Source organism: Sebastes fasciatus, chromosome 8, assembly GCF_043250625.1.
Source record: "Sebastes fasciatus isolate fSebFas1 chromosome 8, fSebFas1.pri, whole genome shotgun sequence".
In the NCBI taxonomy this organism is placed as follows: domain Eukaryota; kingdom Metazoa; phylum Chordata; class Actinopteri; order Perciformes; family Sebastidae; genus Sebastes; species Sebastes fasciatus.
In genome coordinates, this window is record NC_133802.1 from 27,167,614 (window position 1) to 27,188,666 (window position 21,053).

General features: G+C 41.3%; 1 protein-coding gene across 4 annotated transcripts in view; it reads left to right on the top strand.

The window, feature by feature from the left end:
- The window catches only part of mgll (monoglyceride lipase), a 46,693-nt gene that overhangs the window by 23,016 nt on the left and 2,624 nt on the right, over positions 1-21,053 (top strand). For 3 of the 4 annotated variants that reach the window (XM_074644720.1, XM_074644719.1, XM_074644718.1), the window contains 5 exons: positions 1,215-1,351; positions 10,140-10,250; positions 11,475-11,564; positions 13,995-14,210; positions 15,482-18,953. In XM_074644720.1, the coding sequence (XP_074500821.1) occupies positions 1,215-1,351; positions 10,140-10,250; positions 11,475-11,564; positions 13,995-14,210; positions 15,482-15,616 (689 nt within the window). In that variant the 3' untranslated portion in view covers positions 15,617-18,953. Of the gene's footprint in view, positions 1-1,214; positions 1,352-10,139; positions 10,251-11,474; positions 11,565-13,994; positions 14,211-15,481; positions 21,046-21,053 lie in introns of those variants that run through there. The other variant, XR_012594997.1, reaches the window with a different exon arrangement.

Consider the following 21,053-nt stretch of genomic DNA (forward strand, 5'->3'; position numbering starts at 1 on the left):
TCCTCGTCCTCCTCCTCCTCTCCCGCCTTCCCTTCATTTTCTCTCGACTTCTTTTCACTTCCTCACTCTTCTTCTCGTTCTTCCTCCTGTCGTCCTGTTCTCTTACTGCCCAGAAGTCGTTCTGGTTCGTTCATCATGAAGGCCCTTCAGACGCTCTTATCTCTGCTCTGAGGAACGAGGAGGGATCTCTGAGGAGGCACGAGGGAACTATTATTTTCATTGTCGATTAATCTGTTGATTATTTTCTGGATTAAGATGAACACATTTAAATTCTTTATCGTCACCTCCATTCAGTCACACATGTGAGACTGAAAATCCCCGTTCGTCGGGTAGAAATACAGTTTTTCAAGGTGAGATAAATTTACATAAATTACACTTAATAATAATAACCTGGATCATTGAATAACAAATTTAGAAACAGAATATCAATAAACGCAGATGCTAATAATTATTACATTTTAAAAAACGCATAGGCTGACATTAGAAATGGTCCATGTGCATTCAGTGTCTCACTTTCTTCGTCGCCTGCTCCCTCCTTCCCTTCCGTCTTTCCTTCCCCCTTCTTATTTCCCCTTACTTCTTCCCTCATCCTCACTGCTGTCTCTCCCTCTATCCGCCCCCCCTTAGAGTCTCCTTACTGTTCTTCATCCACCTCTCTTAAGGTTGTAGAAGATGGATAATTTTGTCACATGTTCGGAAATCACCACCACTGGGAGAGAATGTCCTCAAAGCAGAGCATATCAGTGTTCTGTGTCATACAGCCAAATATTGGATATAATGACAAGATAAAAAGGTTTTTAAATCCATCTGGAGTTCAACTTCAGGAAAGCTTTTCTGAGAAAGTGTCTCATCCTTCTCTCATATTCCTATTTTTATATTCCTAGTTTCAGCAAATCCAAACCAAGATCTAAAAATGGTGTAAAAATGTCTGTCTATGAAATTATAAGAAGTAAGGTATTAAATTGTGTCTGCTTTTCTGTTTAATCTTCGTGTTGTCTTTTTTAATCTGTATCTGACCATTTCCACTGTTCAAATGTTCTGTTTAATAGCCTGCTAAGTAGGTGGCTGTGATTCTCATTTTAACTCTGAAGTGTTGGCCCCAAAAGATGTGTTTTTTTTTCTTTTGGAGGTATTAAAAAAGTCTTTAAAATCATAAAATATCTTGTAGCAGTACCAATTTCCTCACACCAGTCTCGTCTTCTTTCCCTGCACAGTTGGCCACGGTCAGAGCGAAGGAGAAAGGATGAACATCAAAGACTTCCAGATTTACATCAGAGACTCCCTGCAGCACGTTGACCTGATGAAATCCCGCCATCCAGACCTTCCCGTCTTTGTCCTGGGTCACTCCATGGTAGGACTCTTTCCATGCAGTATTTGGCAGATTAAACTGTGGGTCAGTCTTTGGGTTTTATTTTAATCACAGTATTGTATTCCAAGTAACAGCTCTAAGGATAGTGAAACTCACACTGTCGTCGAGGTTTGTTTCTCTCTTTTGTTTGGTGTGAAATTACATAATATTGTTTGAGAGCTCCTGGTACAGTGTGCTTGACACACACACAGAGACAGCTGCATGCAATTGACGGGTAAGCCCTGTTCAAGCACAGGAAAGAAGAAATACTGAGATCAGTGTAGAGAGGTTTTCTGCGACATCGTGACATTCAAATGAAAGAAATGTCACACACTCTTCGTTCACTATGAAGTGGTTTTATGTCCCAAAATAGTCAGCCATAAAAAAAAACAGAGTGCATGATGACATCTGACAGGAGAATAACAATAGAATCAGTTTTATAATATTACCGGCTCTTTCAAGAAAGAACTGTATAGTGCAGTAAAATACTGACACCCTGCTTTTAATGACATATTATTTGGTTTGGCTTGGTCCTAGCACCAGATACATTATGTCTGTAATGATGAACACCTTCCACCTGCAGAAAAACATTTCAGGGAATGTTTTTTAAATTGGCTCGTCTCAGTAATTTTACCTTTTGCACAGTGGCACAGATTGTGCCCAGCCTGTAGCTGCAGCAGCAGCTGCTGCTGCTAGACGCTGAAAACCACCAACAGAGCACTTACAGGTTCAGTGACCTGCTCAAGGGCAATGTGAGTTTATTTGTTGTGCTCAGCCAGTCCAGGACTCTACGTAATGTTTCATGTAATGTCATGTTCTACTGACCTTCTTGTGTTGGTGAGTTTGTTCACCTTTATACTCAATTTCAAGCTTCCACGAGTATAGAAACGTGGTCAATACAGCAGTAGGTCTCCTAATATTTTCTATGTACAAAGGTTTTCTTAAAGGTTCTCTGTACGATATCCAGAGCATTATTATAGCAGCAAACATATGTAAAGATATAGAGGAGTAATGTCTACCTGAGCAGAGAATGAAGTCACTCTCCCTCTGTGCCTGTTGCAATCTGAGCTTTGTTCAGCTTTGCTGGGTCGGCCATTCACGCCTTTTAGTGCATGTTTGTGCATGTTAGCGTGTCCCACTGGCTAGCTCACGGCCGCCGCTCTGCACTGCTCTCATACGGCGGTTACAGCTGATAACGTCGTCCCAACTGACAGGGCCGTTATGGAAGCGTAGCGCCCACCTTCCGGTTCCCCTCCAGGTTAAAACTGTCAGCTCTGTCTACACCGTTTATGTTGTTTTCACTGTTGGCGCTGATAGCACCATTAGCTGCGAGCCACTGGCTCAGCCGTCACCACGTGCGGAGGCAATAAAAACGCTCCAATCTCGCACCAAATCCTCATACTGTATATGAGAAGCAATTGTTTGGCATTTTTGCCCAATTCAAAATGTATTGATTATCAAATTTATTACAACTATATCTGGTGGAACAACAGCAGCCGGGCAGTGACTGTCTTGAGTATTGTTGTCACAGTGAGGTTGCCAGGCAACCAGCGCTATAGCCAGAGGCACTCAGCACAGAAATACCTCCAACATGTAACTCCCCGTAAACACACAAATTCACGTTTTTACATTCAGTTTTTTATATGGATTTTGGAGAGAGCCAGGCTAACTGTTTCCCCCTGTTTCCAGTCTTTATGCTAAGCTAAGCTAATCGTCCCCTGACTCTGCCTCCGTACTGTAATATTTAGGTATGTGTGTGCGGCATACTGTTTTGTACAATGAACATGTTTTAACATAGGACACGCAAAACAGTTGCAAATGCAAAAACATATTTAGTAAATTATAAATGCCCATTTGCTTGAGCTTCCTATCATCTGAGATCTATTTACTGAAGGGAGTTAAAAATGTGTTAAATTCAAGGCATCAAAAGGTCTTTTTGAAAAGTCTTAAATGTGGCTCTATGAAATCTACAGACGCAGCGTTGAACCAGAATTCTCATTGAGAAAAATTACATAACGGCGTGACACAAAAAAGCATCAAGGCCGGCCAGGGAACTATTTTTAACCGATCAGTTTATTCAGCTTTTCCTCAGAGCTGCCTCTCACTGTTGTGCTCAGTGACCCACTAACTCTTAGCGCAGCTAACAGAACACAAACGGTATTGATGAGTTATATAATAAACGGTTACTGTCAGTGTTTGTAGGTCCAGTCAGTTTGTATTCCCATGAACTCGTTTGTGTCGGATGAACAAGCTGCTCAGATTCTGTATTCATACACAACGCACAAATGTTTTCATGCATGCAGCTTTTTTTTTCTATCTGGAGTGAAATATCTCATGTTGTATAAGGAAGAAGCTAACTTCCCTGTCACAGAACATGAAACAAGAGCTCCTTTGAACAGAGTGCAGTCAGCACCACCCGCGTAAGTCAGAAACATTTCAGGCCAAACACCAAAACACCGTTTTTAGTCTTTTAGCTCACAGCTGGAAGACTGTTTTCATGCAGGGAACACAGAGGATAAATGCAAAGTCATTACTGAAATGTTCTGCCGTGAGACGCGTGGAGCCTTGTTATCTCGCAGCACAGCACTGATTCAGTGGGCTTGTTGGATTCAACAGGAAAAAAATAGTTTTTTACACAAGATATGACGAGCTCAGAGGAAAAATGAGATCTACACTGTTTGAAAATATATATCTGTTTGAGACATTGAACTTCAAGGCAACCCTTGTAAGTAACCTTGTCTATTAAGTCATAATTGTTTATATGTTAACGTCTTTATTAACGACAATAAATAATTTATTAATGCGTTAGCTCAGGAATAAGTCATTAATAAGAACAGCTTTTGGGTTGGGGAACTCCCTCAGCATAACATTAGCTTTATCTTTATAGATAGCTCTTTTTATTTATCAGGAAGCCCCCTTCCATTGATATTACTTAAGGCTCTGGGGCTACGAACGCTTTACTTCACAACACCTATTAATGGACAGCGACAAATATTAAATGGAGTCCCCTCCTAATCGGTAAACAGAAGATGAAACTCATCATTATAAGACAATACGTCAAGAAAACTTTAAGTTTTTTGACCTAAAACTATGCAATTTTACTTCCTTTTAGACCACTTTCTTGGTTGCTATTGTTGAATATTTATTTTTTATTATTTATACATATCACAGCCTTCATCTGAACATTTAAATCTTCTGGCAACATCCATTTCTAAACAGCTTGTCTGCCCCTGCTGGAATTCAGGATCTTGCAATTCCAAGAGTTACGGATATTCCCATTTTCTCAAATCCCTCACAAACGTTCAAACTGGAAGAATGCGTGCCTATTTTATCAAAAATGATTTCTGCATAAAAATCATCACTGACAGAAGCACTTTTCCAAGCCAAGGTCAAATAAAGACCAAGCCTCTGTCTCCCTGTTGTTGAACTTGAATAATATAGTGGAGGAACCCTTTAATAATGGCTTCCTAACACTTGTAGTTTCAGACCTGATGGCTTATAAAGTGAGAAATCCATTACATTTCATCAATGACTTTGTTGTCATTAATATCTGCAAGAATTAATGACGTATTAGAAAGTGAGAAAACAATTGGTGCTTAATGGATTTACCACATTGTTTAATGATCTATGTGCGTATGAGGCTATTTTGCTATAACAGCATCTTCTTTTTCATTATAGAAACATCTTTTTTTGTGGATTCACACAATCCAATGTTCAAGATTGTTTTTTTTACTACCCAAATATTGATATTACAATAGCTTCTCCTTGTAAATGAGGTCATATTCAACGCCGTCAGTTGGGCTTTTAGATGCTTTAAACAACACGTCATTTAATTCGTGAGTCTGTTTTTGCAAACCTTTTATGGCTCGTGCTTCGCCGTGCAGCAGTGCTGTATTTATATAAAGACTGATGCTGCGTTCAGAACAATCTGAGCTTGTAGGAGCGCAGATGCAAATAGGTTTGTGTAAATTAAACTGTGGGATCCCAGATGGAGGCTGAGCGTCTGTTTAGACATCAGTAAATATTAAGGCAGAGCTGACCGAAGTCACAGCAGCACCTCCCTCCTTTCTTCCTTCTCCCCTCGTCTTTTTCTCATCCCTTCTTCCCTCCTTTCTCTCTGTCCATCCCTCCATCTGTGTCATTTCATCAGATGTTCGTTCTGTGCCGTCATGTAAGCCGGTCCACCTGTCCATCCCCTGCTTTCATTTCCTCTCTTCTCGTTTCCTCCAACGTACTTCCTTTCAGTTGTTGTGCTTTAATTTCATTTTCTATCTTTGTCCTCCTTTCATCCTACTTCGTTGTTCTCCTTCCTGTCCTTCCTTTATCATAGCCTTCCTTCTTTTTCATCTCCTCTCCTCTAATCTCCTCTCCTGGGAAACAAATAAAACCCCAGACCGGAAGTTTGGGAAACCCAACCCAAATCAAATGTTGTGTCGCCGTGTTTATACAGGCCTCATTTCCTAGCTTCCCATTGTTGTGAGTCCCCATCCTGTTTCTATTAGCGTGTTCCTCTGCTAGGAATCTTTGTTTATCTGGGCCAGGATGACGCAAAAACTACAAGACCATGCTAGGAAACACCCTGTGGATTCTACAGTATGTGCGGAGACGCCGCTCCAATGATAACATCCTGAGGAGACTGTGGAGCAGTTAGTAGCGCCCGGAAACCACAGTGTAGATTTAGGGTAGACAGATCACCTGCATCGTGCCAGGAGTTGTTCTTTTATCAAAAAAGATTGTTGAACATTTCACACTGAGCTTAAATTCAGCAGTAGTTAGATTGCTAATGAAACTTGCAGTCTAAGTGTAATAAGATATGAGATAATTGTAGATTTAAATCGGTTTCTTTAGCCAGGCTAATGGCATGGCTAATGTCGGCCTGTTGGTCTGCCCACCACTTTGGTCCAGAGTGAAATATCTCAACATCCATTAAATTAATTGGCACAAAATTCTGTTCACATATACATGGTACTCAGACAATGTATCCTAATGACTTTGGTGATCCTTTGACTTTTCCTCTAACGCCATAACCAGGTCAAAAATTAAAGTGTCCAATACTGAGCAAATTGCATTGTGGTATTGTTAGCAGGAAGAAGTGTACAATCCATTGACACTACTTTATTTGTTCCATTGTGGACTTTCTGTGGGTACTGTATGGTGGATAAATATAAGTAACAATCAAAAATGGCGAACAATAAATATAGTGCACATATAGTAAATAGGAAGTGATTTCAGACACACCACGTAGGCGATTTGTTCATTTTTAACAGGGCGGACAGATTCCAGTTTGTTTCGTTTACCTGCAACTAGCGAACCGCTCCATGGACGACTCTTTTGGTTTTGTATTTTTATGCTTCCGTGCTGGCGACAGCCGTGACTGGAGGCATTATGTTTTCGGGTTATCCGTCTGTCCGCGTATGTCCATCCGTTCGTCCATGACTGTAAACTCTATCTTGTTAAAACAACATTTTCTACCTAAAATAAGTGAATAAATACAGTATATGAATTTAAAAGCACTGCATGCTGATGTAAATAATTAGTTTATCATTTCAGAGAAGACACACACAGTTCTCACAAAACATGTAAACATGGACGACAACAGTTACACATTTACAGCTTCTGTGTCTGCTACACCACACGGACTGTTTCACAGTAACTCTGCATCTTATTTGTTTAAGCAGTAATTCAAGAATTGGAGCAGTGTGTTGGTGTTGTATCAGCTCATGGGAATGCTTCCTCATTTCTCTCCTTCTCCATCAGTATATCTGGCCGAGGCTCATTTGTCCTACTTCCTTAGTGCCAGAGTTTTATGTAATGGATGGTTTCTAACTGTTGAGGGCCTTCAGCGTATTTGTTCAGCTTGTCAACCCTCCATCTCTCTCTCTCTCTGTATCTAAACCATATGCCACTTTTTTTTGTTTTATATCATGCCATATTTTTGTGTGAATACTTGTCACTCTCCCACTTTGTCCTGTTTATCATTGTTTACTTTACTGAATAGTTTGATTGGAGAGAGTTGAATCCAAATCACTGGACTTTTTTATATCTGCTTTTCTAACAAAAAGGCTTCTTCATTTCTGACTGTGATGTTAGCCCCTGTAGGAGGTGTCAGTATGCTAGCTGTATAGTCCAGTATGTTTGCTCCTCAGGGAATTTTTGACAGTTCAAGTCTTCCCACTGTCAGCAGACAGACTTACAATACAAGCATTCATCCTCTCAACCAAAGTTCAGAGAGAGAAAGTGTGAGGAGGACTCGAATCAGCTTCTTAAAGAGCTTCTCTGTCCCAATCCTCCCTCTCTGTCTTTTCTCATCCCTATTCAAGCTTATCTCTCTCTATCATTGGATCCCACTAGACAAAATGTACAGTATGTGATTGTGTGTATAAGGGCATGACCCAGAATGAGCTTTTGTCCCAAATTACATTAAGTCATCCTGTTATATTTAACCAGAATCGGATGTATTGTATCCGATCATCCAGGAGAAATTTCACCATTTGATCGAGCAATTTTTCCGTGAGTGTGTGTGTGTCATGATGTGGCTTGTTGATTATTTTCTTGATTAATCGATTAGTAGTTTGGTCTATAAAATATCAGAAAATGGTGAAAAATCAGTGTTTCCCAAAGCCCAAGACGACGTCCTCAAATGTCTTGTTGTGTCCACAACTCAAAGATATTCAGTTTACTGTCATAGAGGAGTAAAGAAAACAGAAAATATTCACATTTAAAGGTGCAGTGTGTGGGATCTGGCGGTATCTTAGCGGTGAGGTCAGGAGATTGCAACCAACTGAAGCCTCTTTCGTGCGCAAAGCATGTTGGAGAGCTACGGTGGCCGACGCGAAAACGTGAATGGCTCTCTAGAGCCATTTGAGGCAGAGCCAGTGCTTAGCGTGTGTGTGTACATGGGAAGTGAGTGGTGAAGCAAGAGAGAGAGCGGCGGCGACGAGAGCAAGTAACGTTATCGACTCCGGCCAAAGAAGGAAAAGTTAACAGAGTTTGGTTTGTCCGTTCTGGGCTACTGTAGAAACATGGCGGACTCTGTGAAGAGGACCCGCTCCCTATGTAGATATAAACGTCTCATTCTAAGATAACAAAAACACAACGATTCTTATTATCAGGTGATAATGCACTAAATAAAACATACTTGTTAATATTGTATTTCATTTCTGCCAATAAATGCTACACACTGGTCCTTTAAATCATCCAGGAGGAATTTCGCGTTTTTTGTGTGTGTGATGGTGTGGCTTGTCTTTGAGTATGTGTTTGAATGTGTCTGTAAAGGAGATACAACTTTGCATCTAGCTGTGTGTGTTTGATGTTTGTGTGGGCATATGCAGTGAGTGAGTGTGCGCTTGTGTGCTTTAGAGAGTGAGGTTTTCTGGTGGGAAATGTTTTGTCTTTTGGTGCCTCTTTTCGTGAAGTGAGCCTGTCATTGGCCCCAGCCTGATGAATATTCAGACAAGTGACAAAGAGTGCTCGCATAAACAACGTTGAAGCCAATTAGTCTCCAGAAAGAGAGAAGAAGAGAGAGAGAGAGAGAGAGAGAGAGAGAGAGAGAGAAAGAGAGAGAGAGAGAGAGAGAGAGAGAGAGAGAGAGAGAGAGAGAGAGAGAGAGAGATTCACCGCACAGACACTCGTACTTGTTGCATATGAGAGGAGAAACCACCACAAAGTGAACCATGGCGAATTGATTTGAGTCTTGGCCGCCTCAGAGCTGCTAATTATCACGGCCCCTACATCACCGGATTTAAATCACAATCCCAAAATGTCAGCCTGGGTGCCAAGGTGTGGCCCGAGCTGCCGTTCGCTGCAGCCGCACAGTGCTCGACGTGCCCCGAGGGCCGTGGGTTCACATTCACATTTCTCTCCCAGTCTGTGTCGAGCGACAGCAACAAAGGAGCTGGGTGGAAATTCACGCCCGCCTGAACAAAGGACAGATTGTTTTATGTTCGTCTTGACCTCCGAGGAGTTTTCCCACTGCGCCTCACATCAGAACCTCTCACCTACTTTGCTAAGACACGCCCCGTCTTGTGTTACAGATGCAAGAAGGAGCTCATATCATCTTCCCCTCATTGAAACACACTCTTTCTAATATTTTAAACCGTTCAAGTTGCTTTAATTTACTTTCATCTTGAAAAACTCTACTTCTTGCTTGTAACTCTTTTTACATTTTTTGGTAATCCTCCATCGGTCTGTCCGAATGGCAAATGCTTTATTCCTCACCAGTGGCGGCTTTTACCCTTTGAAGATCTAGAAAGTCAAATAAATGTTACTATTGGCCTCATTTCAAGCTGCTCTGTCTTAGTATCAGATACATTCCTATCAAGCAATAATGTGCAATTTATAACGTTAAACTGAAGCAACACTGTTTCACACAGCAACCACGCATATTTTGATGATTATCAGGATAATATCATGAATCACAACTATTTGGGCCAGGATAAGCGTTAAATTTTCATATTGTCCCATGTCTATTGTATATATTGCTTGTGTAATAATGTTGTGGTGTGTTATGTAGAGCTGCTTCTTAGCTCGAACCATGTCTTTTGTCTATGTATGTGTTCATTGTTGATGATAAAAACACCTGGTTTGCCTCCAACTCACCTCTGACTCGAGCCTCCTGCCTTTAAAATACATTTAAAAAGAAACATCACACCTTTAAAAACACAAACTGAAACACAAGTTTTAAACAAGTGAAAACTTTCAGAAAAGTTCCTCATTTGGAAAAAATACCTCATCAATTCCATTCCCAGTTAATTTACAAAATATATATTCTGTGCTTTTTTTTCGTTCTCAGGGTGGTGCTATCTCCATCCTGACGGTCTGTGAGAGGCCCAGTGACTTCGCTGGAGTGGTTTTGATCGCTCCGATGGTCCAGATGAACCCAGACTCGGCCACGCCGTTCAAGGTACCGCACAATCGCTCGTCCACTCTCCAACTGCTCTTCACTTGTGCTCTCTCTTCTCCTCTCCTCTTTCCCTCATAATTGAGTCACACTATTCAGTCAAGTACTCAGTTGACCTAGAAGTCATTCATCTTACTCCACTCAGCTCTGCTTTGGGTGATGACTATCAACTCCTTTATTTGGTTTTTTTTGAGCTGCCACTTGAGCTGCATTAGCAGTCTCTAACTGAATCTCACTGATACAAATGTGTCCGACTGTCAAGGCCAAACAGCAGACAAGACATGTTTTTCATAATTATTAGCATGTTTTAACAAGAAAAAATGTGTATTTTTTAAAGCTGTCAATCAATTAAAATATTGAATCGCGATTAATCGCAAATTCATCACACATATGTATCTGTTCAGAATTAACCTTAAAGGGAGATTTGTAAAGTATTTAATACTTTTATCGACTTGGGAGTGGACAAATATACTTGCTTTATGCAAATGTATGTATATATTTATGATTTGGAAATCAATTAACAACACAAAACAATGACAAATATTGTCCAGAAACCCTCACAGGTACTGCATTTAGCATAAAACATATGCTCAGATCATAACATGGCAAACTGCAGCCCAACAGGCAACAACAGCTGTCAGTGTGTCAGTGTGCTGACTTGACTATGACTTGTCCAAAACTGCATGTTAAATTCATAAAGTGGGCATGTCTGTAAAGGGGAGACTCGTGGGTATCCATAGAACCCATTTTCATTCACATATCTTGAGGTCAGAGGTCAAGGGACCCCTTTGAAAATGGCCATGCCAGTTTTTCCTTGCCCAAATTGACCTAAATTCATTCCTGCTAGTAAGATGGTTGGTACCATTTGATTCCTTAGGTTTTGTAGTTTCATATGATGCTAATATCTTCACTCTAGATTTAAAACTGAGCCTGCAACCTCGCAAGTTGCGTTTAAAGAAATTAGTGGCGTTATAACGAATATGGTGTTAACTTTGACAGCCCTAGTTTTTTTTAAATCCCACACTGACACAAACATACAGTAGAAACACATTGCATGCAAACAAGTGAATTATACAGTACATACTCTGTGTCTGTATCTCTTTGTAACACTAGTCAGATGGCAAGAAAAATAAAAATAAGATACTAACATCCACCAGGGAGGTGTTGATGTGTGAAAATAAACTGAAACGCTCTCTGTGTGTGTTTTGTTTTTCTCTTTGTTTATAGGTTTTTCTGGCGAAGGTCCTTAACCACATGGTGCCCAGCCTCACTCTGGGCTCCATCGATTCCAAGTGGATCTCACGGGATAAGACGCAGGTGAGAGACACATGTCGGTGTGTGTGTGTGTGTGTGTGTGTTTGGCTGGGAGAGCTGCATTGTTAATCTGTGATTGAAATATCAGGAGTGGGGGCGTCACGGAAAACAGAAGTTACAAGGTCTCAAGGGGGAAACTTGCGTGTGTGGTTCATGTGTACGTGTGTGAAGTCATGCACCAAATTCAGCTGACGGTCCCTGGAGGAAAGCCCACCCCACAATACATCATTTGAATTCTTTCCAAGCCGCAAGTAGTCAGTCTTGTCTTGCCAAGTTTGCGTGTGTGTAATACCTCAAGTGGGTTGTTTTGTGTTAGTTGTAATTATAAAAACAGGTGCATGTACGGTGTCACCGACAGGACAAGGGGACCAAATTGCTTGGTGTGTACTGTATTTAGTTGTGTGTGTATTTGGACTGAACCACAGAAGAGACAAAAACACACATGCAGGCACGTCTGCTCACCTCTAATAGCACGTATTTGTGCGTGTGGGCGTGCTCTGTGTTTTTTTTGTACTCTTGGTGTTGCGTGTAAATACTTCATTCCTGTGTTTTTCTGTAAGTATTGACACATCAAAGCCGGGGTTTCATAAACGGTCTGTAGCAACAACATCCTGCTACTTCCTACAGTCTGTTGGAGGAAGTAGAACCTACATGACCCAATGAAAGAAAAAAGTACTTTAAAGATAGTTATAGAAGGGTGGCATGTGATACAGGTGCTAACTAGATGTATGCATGACACCTTAACTGTATGGCTGTATGGTACATGATTGGGTCGTATCGTGCTATAATTATATTCCTCACAGTAACTGTTTTTACGTTCTTTCATGTGCTTTGGAGTACGAGCGAAAAGAGTGGAAAGATCCACCTTGTTCCATTACTGAATATGAGCCTATTCTGTGCAGCTAAAACTAGCTCCACCTCGAACAGCTATAACATCAAAATGCTGCTGACGTTGCAATAATAGTATTTAAGAATTAAATCATGTATCAGTCACAGGGGCCATTTTTCTGTTTTTCTGAACCAGTGCTTTTACTTTTGATGCATTAAGTACAACTTCCCGATCTCGCAGAAAGAATAAAACCAGACAGCCGAAGTTGACCAATCACAGTTCTTGCAGTCCCCATGTGGTATCTCTGTAGACACCGTAGACTATTGGGCTGCAGCTAATGATTATTTTCAGTATTGATTAATCTGCTGATTATTTTCTAGATTAATAGTTGATAAATTGTTTGGTTTATATAATTTCAGAAGCTGGTGAAAAGTGTTCATCCCAGTTTCTCAAAGTTTTGTTTTGTCGATCCAAAACTCGAGGAGATGTTCAATATATAACAGAGAGAAGCAGGAAATATCCATGTTTGAGAGGCTGAAAATAGCATGAAAAATGACTTTAACAATTAATCGATTATCAAAATAGTTGGCTATAAAAAAATTCTGTTGATCGGCTAATCTATCAGTCGACTAATCGTTGCAGCTCTACCATAAACCAAACTTGTAGTTACATTTTGAGGAGCAACACGCACGTAGCCGCCGTACGTATTACTTAATGCAGACGTATAAGTGAAGCTTTAACGCACTTACATAAGGATATAATGTCGGAGGCTCAGCAAGACGTTTTATGACACAAATCACATATAAACAAGCAAAAATCTCTGTATGTATATTTACTGTAACTTTACCTTTCCACAGGGAGATTAAATGTGGAAATATCAGTCCAGCAAAACAGTTTAAAGATGATTTGTTTTATCTAATTAATTCCTTTTTGTGATGTGATGTTATCTCAGTTCTTTCACCTTTAAGACGGCGTTCCTGAGCTGCTGAACAGGTCGTGTTGTGTCACATCTCAGCTTACCGTCATTCATTATTTAAAGCAGCAACGCATGTGGCCTGAGAGATGCTGTTTCTGTTAGAGTGGGCCATCAGCTCTGTTTACATATAACATGGATAGAAATGGGTGTGTGAGCACGTATGGAACTTGAGAGTATTCATGTTTAATGTAAGAAAAACAGAGTGTATTCCTGCTGTTCAACTTTAAACTAATGTAAAGAGTCACATCTACAGTATTTTCTGTGTCTCTCCCTTCCTCTTACTCTTATTTTTCTTTCCATACGGTCCCCCATTCATTTATTTATGACTCCAATTTGCCAACTCTCATAGTTTTCCCAGGAGTCTTCTTATTTTCATGGCTCAGCTCTTTTCTCCCACGGAGGCACTGATTCTCTTGACTTTCTTCCATATTTAGATTAAACTACAAAGTGTATTCTACTTGTTAAATATAGATGCTTAACACAAACATCCAGACCTTGCACTAAATGTCCTCTTACTCTAAATGTCTACAGAGATAAATGACAAATCAGAATCGAGGGAGATATGTGATAAACTTGAGCATCGTCTACCTCGCCCCACAACTCTTTTCTTGTCTCTCTATCCTGCCAGGTGGAGGCGTATGTCAACGACGACCTGGTCTTCCACGGCGGCGTGCGGGTGTCGTTCGGCATGCAGCTGATGGGGGCGGCGGCGCGCATCGAGAGGGAGATCCCGACCATCAGCTGGCCCTTCTTCATCCTGCACGGCGACGACGACAGACTCTGCGACATCAGAGGCTCCAAGCTGATGTACGAGAACACTCCGAGCTCAGACAAGAAACTCAAGGTGGGGACGAGTTGTGAAATTTATGTAAATGATTTTGGCACAGTGGTCAGTGCTTTTGCCTCACAAAAAGGAAGGTCCTGGATTCGATCCCCGGTCTGGGCAGGGACCTTTCTGTGTGGAGTTTGCATGTTGTCCCCGTGTTCGCGTGGGTTTCCTCCGGGTTCTCCGGTTTCCTCCCACCACCAAAACATGTATCCCCACAGGAGGGTTGCATCAGGAAGGGCATCCGGCGTAAAACCTATGCCAAATCAATGTGCGGATCAATGATCCGCTGTGGCGACCCCTAATGGGTGCATCCGAAAGACAAACAACAACATTGACACAACTTTGTATCAAGTGGCTTCATGTTGTTCTCACTGTTCCTTTTTTAAAAACCTGTTACATACAAAACCAAAATATTAGGGAATAATGTATCACACCACTGCCTTCTGACATTTAAAAATGACACGTATTGGCTGTGTGAGAGGTTGCGACAGTTAGCAAAAAACGTGATGCTTTTGTGGCTGACTGATACAGAAAGTGCAACTTGAAGCAGTGTAAAAATGCTTACTGTTGCCTTTGATACATGAAAAATCCGCTCAGCTTTTGGGCACAAGGTCAGTGCCTAAAATATGCAAATATATGCGTGGATATGTAAGTTTTAAATAATTAAAGTGGATTATTATATAATTGAATGAAACCTTTTCCTCTAATACTCAGCCCTCTCACACACATCTAGAGCTGACTCCAGCAGGGTGCTTTCACTGACAGGCAGACTGGAGGTTTTTTGACCTCCAGTGATTCTTCCTCTTCTGCAGTAACATGTGTATTTGTGAAGAAGGAAGTTCACACGCTTTTTTTTCACCACATTTATTCCCATGAGGGACGTAAAATAAAACTGAAGTGAAAAAGAGACGAGAGTTAAAAAGAGTTCATGCTCACTTCCTATATTTGTGGATGTTGTTGCATTCTATTGAATCAGGTGGCGTTCATGAGGAGGTGCAGTGACTGCTTTATCATTTATCAAAGAGATGATTGTTGCACCAAATTGTCTCATTATCATCATTATAATATCAGGTATAGTATCAGGAAATCTGTTTATCACAGAAAAGCGCCTCATTATTTTAATTCATATTTCCCTGTAGGTTTAGCTAAGCATGATGCATTTGTCTCAACTTTGACCCCTGACTGAAATTAGACTTAAAATTGTCCTGAGACTCACATTTTTTGAACAGCTTCCTTGTTGCCATCTCTCTCTCTCTCTGACTCCGTCTCTCGTTGCTCCCGTTCAGGTCTACGAGGGAGCCTACCACGCCCTTCACCACGAGCTCCCAGAGGTGGCTGAGAACGTGCTGAAGGAGGTGACCGGCTGGATCACAGAGCGCATTCCTGCCGCTACGACATCGCAACAACCAAACGGCTCCTAGAATCGTGACTTTGACTACCCGGTCAGCGCTCCACAGGCAACTGCCAACCCAAGAGGCCTGCTCACTCTCCAGTCAGGCATAACAAAACTACCACTACACTCTCTGGTCTGGAATATACATCTAGACTGACATTATTCTGACTTATATATCCAGCTCTCCTGTGTATCTCAATCAACCCAAGTTACACTGATTTAAATAGGATGATGGGGTCAGAAACCACTTCTTATTATAGATACAGCAGTTTCCCTGCAACACTTATGATCAGGGATGTGTCTCATGTATTACCCAATCACCATTTGATCATCTCCATAAGACCTCACTGAGGTGCTGCTCAAGTTAAGTACAGTTTAAGCTACAGTATGCTGGGGTTCGAAGTGCAATAATGACGTTTCCTCCTTATTTATACAAACACAAGCCAGCAGCTCTTTTTTAGGAAGTAATGACAAACATTATGAAATACATTACTTTCAGTGAGCCTAGTTAAGACATAACCAGGTTAACTAGGTAAAGCTGCGCTCTCTCTCTCTCTCTCTCTCTCTCTCTCTCTCTCTGCAGATGGGAATTAGAGGGAGAGGTTAAAGTTCAAAAGGTCCCCTCTATGTGACTTTTGACCTTTTAAGGTCACAGTCGATTTCACTGTTAGGGTCATTCTCTGCAGCCGTAACTTCATTAAGCTCAGACTGCAGACGAGAGCCCGGCTGGGAAACAAAATTCTTGTTAGTGTGGACAAAAGAGTCGCTCTCCTCTGTTCATTCAGCATCTGTCAGTTGGCCGACACTTTAATTCAGATCACCTTTAAATAATATGTTCATGCATGGGCGGCCACAGTGGGAATCCATCCCCTCAGAACAATGCCGTAGTCAGAGTTTTTTTAGGAAAACAGGATGTTCTCTAGAATGGATTCCAGACGAGGAGGGACAGAAAGTGATATCACTGAGAATGTAGTCTGACTCACCGGATGTAGACCGTGGGCTTAAAGGCTGTTACACACCGGGGGGGCTTTTTTTTGTGTAATTAATTCGCACATCAATATATTTTTTTGAACTGCTCTTTTTGTCATGAATATTTAAAGGCACGGTCACACATTCACAAAATTAACATTCCCCTCCCATTCACTTCAATTCTATTTGAGTGAAGGGGTGAAAAAACATTTACTTCAGGATGCGGAGCAAATTCTCATCTTCGCATTCGCGTGGAGTTCAACTTTGGTGAACTTTCAAGCAACTATCACCTCGGCAGGCATTCGTTACTCGCCTGCATCGCACATGTGAGACCGAGCCTTCACACAGAACGCAAATATTACGTGGCGTTAAGCGGCATGCCTTTTTTTTCGGAACAAAGTCGATTTTTCTGAGCTTTCGCACTGTGAATAAAGGCATCAACCGATCAAGTTGTGCAGAACGGTTGAGTTGCGCCTACATTTATGAAACAACAACACAGAGGTTCTGTAGTCCAAGATGGCAAACTTTATGACTCCTTTCAACCTTGACAAAGACAGCGCAGAGGCCATCAAATTGCGAAAACTTGAAAAAAACTTGAAAAAACTCTTGCGATACTTTGCTGCCTGAAGAACTATCCTAACCTTAACCATCTCGCAGCAAGAGTTTCGCAATTTGTTTGTTACCTTTTAGACACGAACCAGCGCAGACCAGATCCACTCCTTCTGTTCTTACCTCTCACAAAAAAACTCTAGACATATGATATTCACAGGCGAGTATTTTGCATTTTCGTATTGTTTATTCGTCATGTCCCCGGTGTGTAAAGCAAGAGCATTTTCCCCCTATATCAGAATATTAGGTGCAGCCAGACCTTTCTTTAAGTGCTGACACAGCGCGAGACTACTGAGAATTAAACTTCTATTGAAGATTGCACCTAAACACCAGAGAAATCTAAAATATAGTCTCCATACATTTATGTTTTCACATTAATATTCATCCAATTTTTAGCAGCCTTTGGGATATGTACTTTCTATAATTATAATCATGATGACTTATATAGACTGATTTCAGACTCAATATATTTAAATCTGACTACTTTTAGGCCATCAATCAATCTATTTCCTCTAATCCCATCTACAGTACGAGTGGCTAAATCAGTGGTCAAGCTAACATTCCTCGTTTTCTTTTCTATGTTCCCAAAGTATAAACCTGTCACTTCTCAAAGTGTGACAGCACTTGACGTCAGCTCTGGCTTCAAATAGGTTTTTAACGACACCATAGCAATAATGTCACAGTAGCCTATATCTTTGGTAGCCGTTAATTATAAGCTAGACAGACACACACTGAGCTCACCATCTCATATTGTCAGGTAGGCTGTAATTAGCAGGTATACGATTTTTCCACCTATTCATCAAGCAGGAGAAAGTTTCAGCAGCACGAGTCAAGAGTTTTAAGTTTGTTCATCCACCCCCAACATCAAACATGGAGGGATGAAACATTTAGTGGCAGTTCAGACATACACGTGTTGTTGACTTCAGGCATCATGCATGACTTATAGAAAACACATCTATTTAGCAGTTCTTGGAAAGAGGCTGGACCGTGTCATCGTGGCTTTTTAGGAGTTTTTTTTCTTTTCTTTATCACACAGAGTTCAAAGGGACTCATGCAGAGAGTGTAGGGCAAGCACGGTGCGGTATCCACGGTGACCGTTACTCACGTGTCACCACGGCAGCAGGCCAACGGCAAGGTAGAATTGTTTTTACTCCATTTTACATGTGTAGTAACCACGGTGATCACGACAAGACTGATAGAATGAGCTGAAATTCTGGCTTCATGCCCGTTCTGTCTCTTTCTAACTTTATATTTCCTCACTCTGTCATTCCCTATCTGACCCCGTGTCACCCTGTTTCACCACCTCTGTGTTTTAGTTGCCGTGGTGACCAGCGCTCTTTGTTCTGTCCATCACAGAGCCCCTTGTTCTACTGCTAATTCAAACATCTTGTACTGTCAGCCACCCACACCGTCTCTAGTGGTCAATCATCAGAACAGCAACAGGTTATATTTCAGGATAGTTTTCAGCTGGCTCTTTTCGCCAGAGAACTGCCACTCGCTTTAACAGGAGACACAACTTAATCTTGACTCTGCTAAACTTAAACCCACTAAATGACTTCAGGGATGCAAAAACTTCTGACTTCAGTCTGTACATGAGAGTGTGACCTAAAATTGCCCGCTGACATGCCCTGCAGCCACTTTCCAGCTCTGATGTGTTTTGCTATTTTTATCTTTATTGTCTATGATGTTTGCGAACTGTTCTCTAAGATGCATTGGAAAATGAGATATTAATGAATTGAGATCAGTAGGAAACGTAAGACAATATTGTACATTTTCTACACAAAGCATCTTCTCAGGCATCAGAAGACATTAGGGCTGCAACTAAGGATTATTTTCATTGTTTATTAATCTGTTGATTATTTCCTCGACTAATCGATTAGTAGTTTTGTCTATAAAATGTCAGAAAACGGTGAAAAATGTCGATCAGTGTTTCCCAAAGCCCAAGATGACGTCCTCAAATGTCTTGTTTTGTCCACAACTCAGAGATATTCAGTTTACTGTCATAGAGGAGTAAAGAAACCAGAAAATATTCACATTTAAGAATCTGGAATCAGAGAATTTGACTTTTATTTCTTAAAAAATTACTCAAACCGATTATCAAAATATTTGGCGATTAATTTAATACTTGACAACTTGTCGATTAATCATTGCAGCTCTAGAAGACATTTTGCCAGACCAGATATCAGGTTACATTGCCGTGGGTGCAGACATAGATTGAGATGTAATGTATTCATCGGTCCCAGTGGGAGTCAGACCCTCAACCTCATATCACAACACTTCAAACACAATCTCCTCCTGATTGGGCTGCAGCAGGCACAGCACACACACACACACACACACACATACAGGCTGCACAGTCCCAGTTGTATTCAGTCTGCTAATAGCACCCCTGCTGCACCATCCAGGATCCTATATATGTAGCCGTACATTTAAAATGCTCCACCTGTCAGACTACACAAGTGCATATTACTGCTGTTATGGGGGCGGAGAGAGATGGAGATGGAGAGTGAAGAAGAGAGAGAAGCTGTCAGTAACCATGGCAGCACACAGTGAAAAATGTGTATTTGTTAATGGTGCAGGATGTGAAGCAGACGTTGCTGCGCTTTCAGAGCTGCTTGTCCATTTCGCTGCTCTGAGGATTCCCTTTTGTGTGAGCGTGGAGATAAGAGAGCAAACAATTAGCATCATCAGCTCGCGGTGAATAATAAGAGCGGCACACACTTGCTGAATTCAAATCAGGCAGAGCTCTGTTTGTACAGAAAACACACTATTTCTATTTTTCAAAGAATGATTTCTTTGGAATTTTTAAGGCCAAATTAAGGAGGAATCCACCACTAGATTTCATTCCTATTATACACCTGTCTTAAAGGTGTGTAATCCCTGACACAATCTTGTAAAGCCTTGTACTGTTAGCATCCCCTGTCCACGCCAATATCCTTTTCTACAAGCATGAATCGTATGCAGGTTTGCCATACTGAGAGATAGCCATGTACAGATGCATTGCTCTGTTAATATGTAATAATCCACTCGACTGTTAATATCTTTTCTTATTTGGGACTGTAGTTCTAAGGGAGAGAAAATAAGGAAGGCAGGAAACCGCTGAGTCTAATTGGGCTACAGCTTCTCTGACAAAGCGAAATTCAGTGGGCCTGCCGGTTTGTGAATGGGGCCGTTGTTTTGTTTTGTTTTTTTATCTCGACTTTATGACTGTTTCTAAGAAAAGAGCTGTTATATATAATGGAGGACTGAGGGGCACAGGCCAGTCTTTCTGTGATTTTATGAGATTAACATGCACAGGAACCATTCAGTGCAGAGTTTATATGAATGAAGCGTCAGTGCTCACAGCAAGAGTTGAAGAGGTTTTCTCCAAAATGCTTTAAATGCATGAAAAAATAAGTTCTACCTGAAGTAAGTGAGATTATCCAGGTTGTTAAAGTGTCATCATTTCCTCCCCTGAGAGCTTAAAGGTATAATATGCAACAGTTGTAGGTTGGTGTTTGTAAACACATTCAAAGTTGGCCTCGGCTCCAAGAGAGCAGCGGTGGACGAGCGGGCTATAGAGTGAATGAAGAGAGGGAGCGGCGTTAGTGGGAACAAAGCAGCGAATCAGAGAAATAAAACCTTACTTTTTTATTGTTTCATGGCGGTTACGTTCTAAAACAGAGGAACAGGGGAACTCACAGCGATATAACAAACCCGTTCTCATCCGTCAAATACGACCGCAAAGCATCTACAGGGGGACTTGTGCCTGTCGATGTGTAGCTTAATGCTTGTGCCTTGGTATCAGAAGCCGAGAGGCGTGACAAAGCGGCGGTATTTGACTATCTGAACGGGCTGCACACCCTGCGCGCTGTTATTGACTGGAGGTTACACCCCCATGTGGGGCC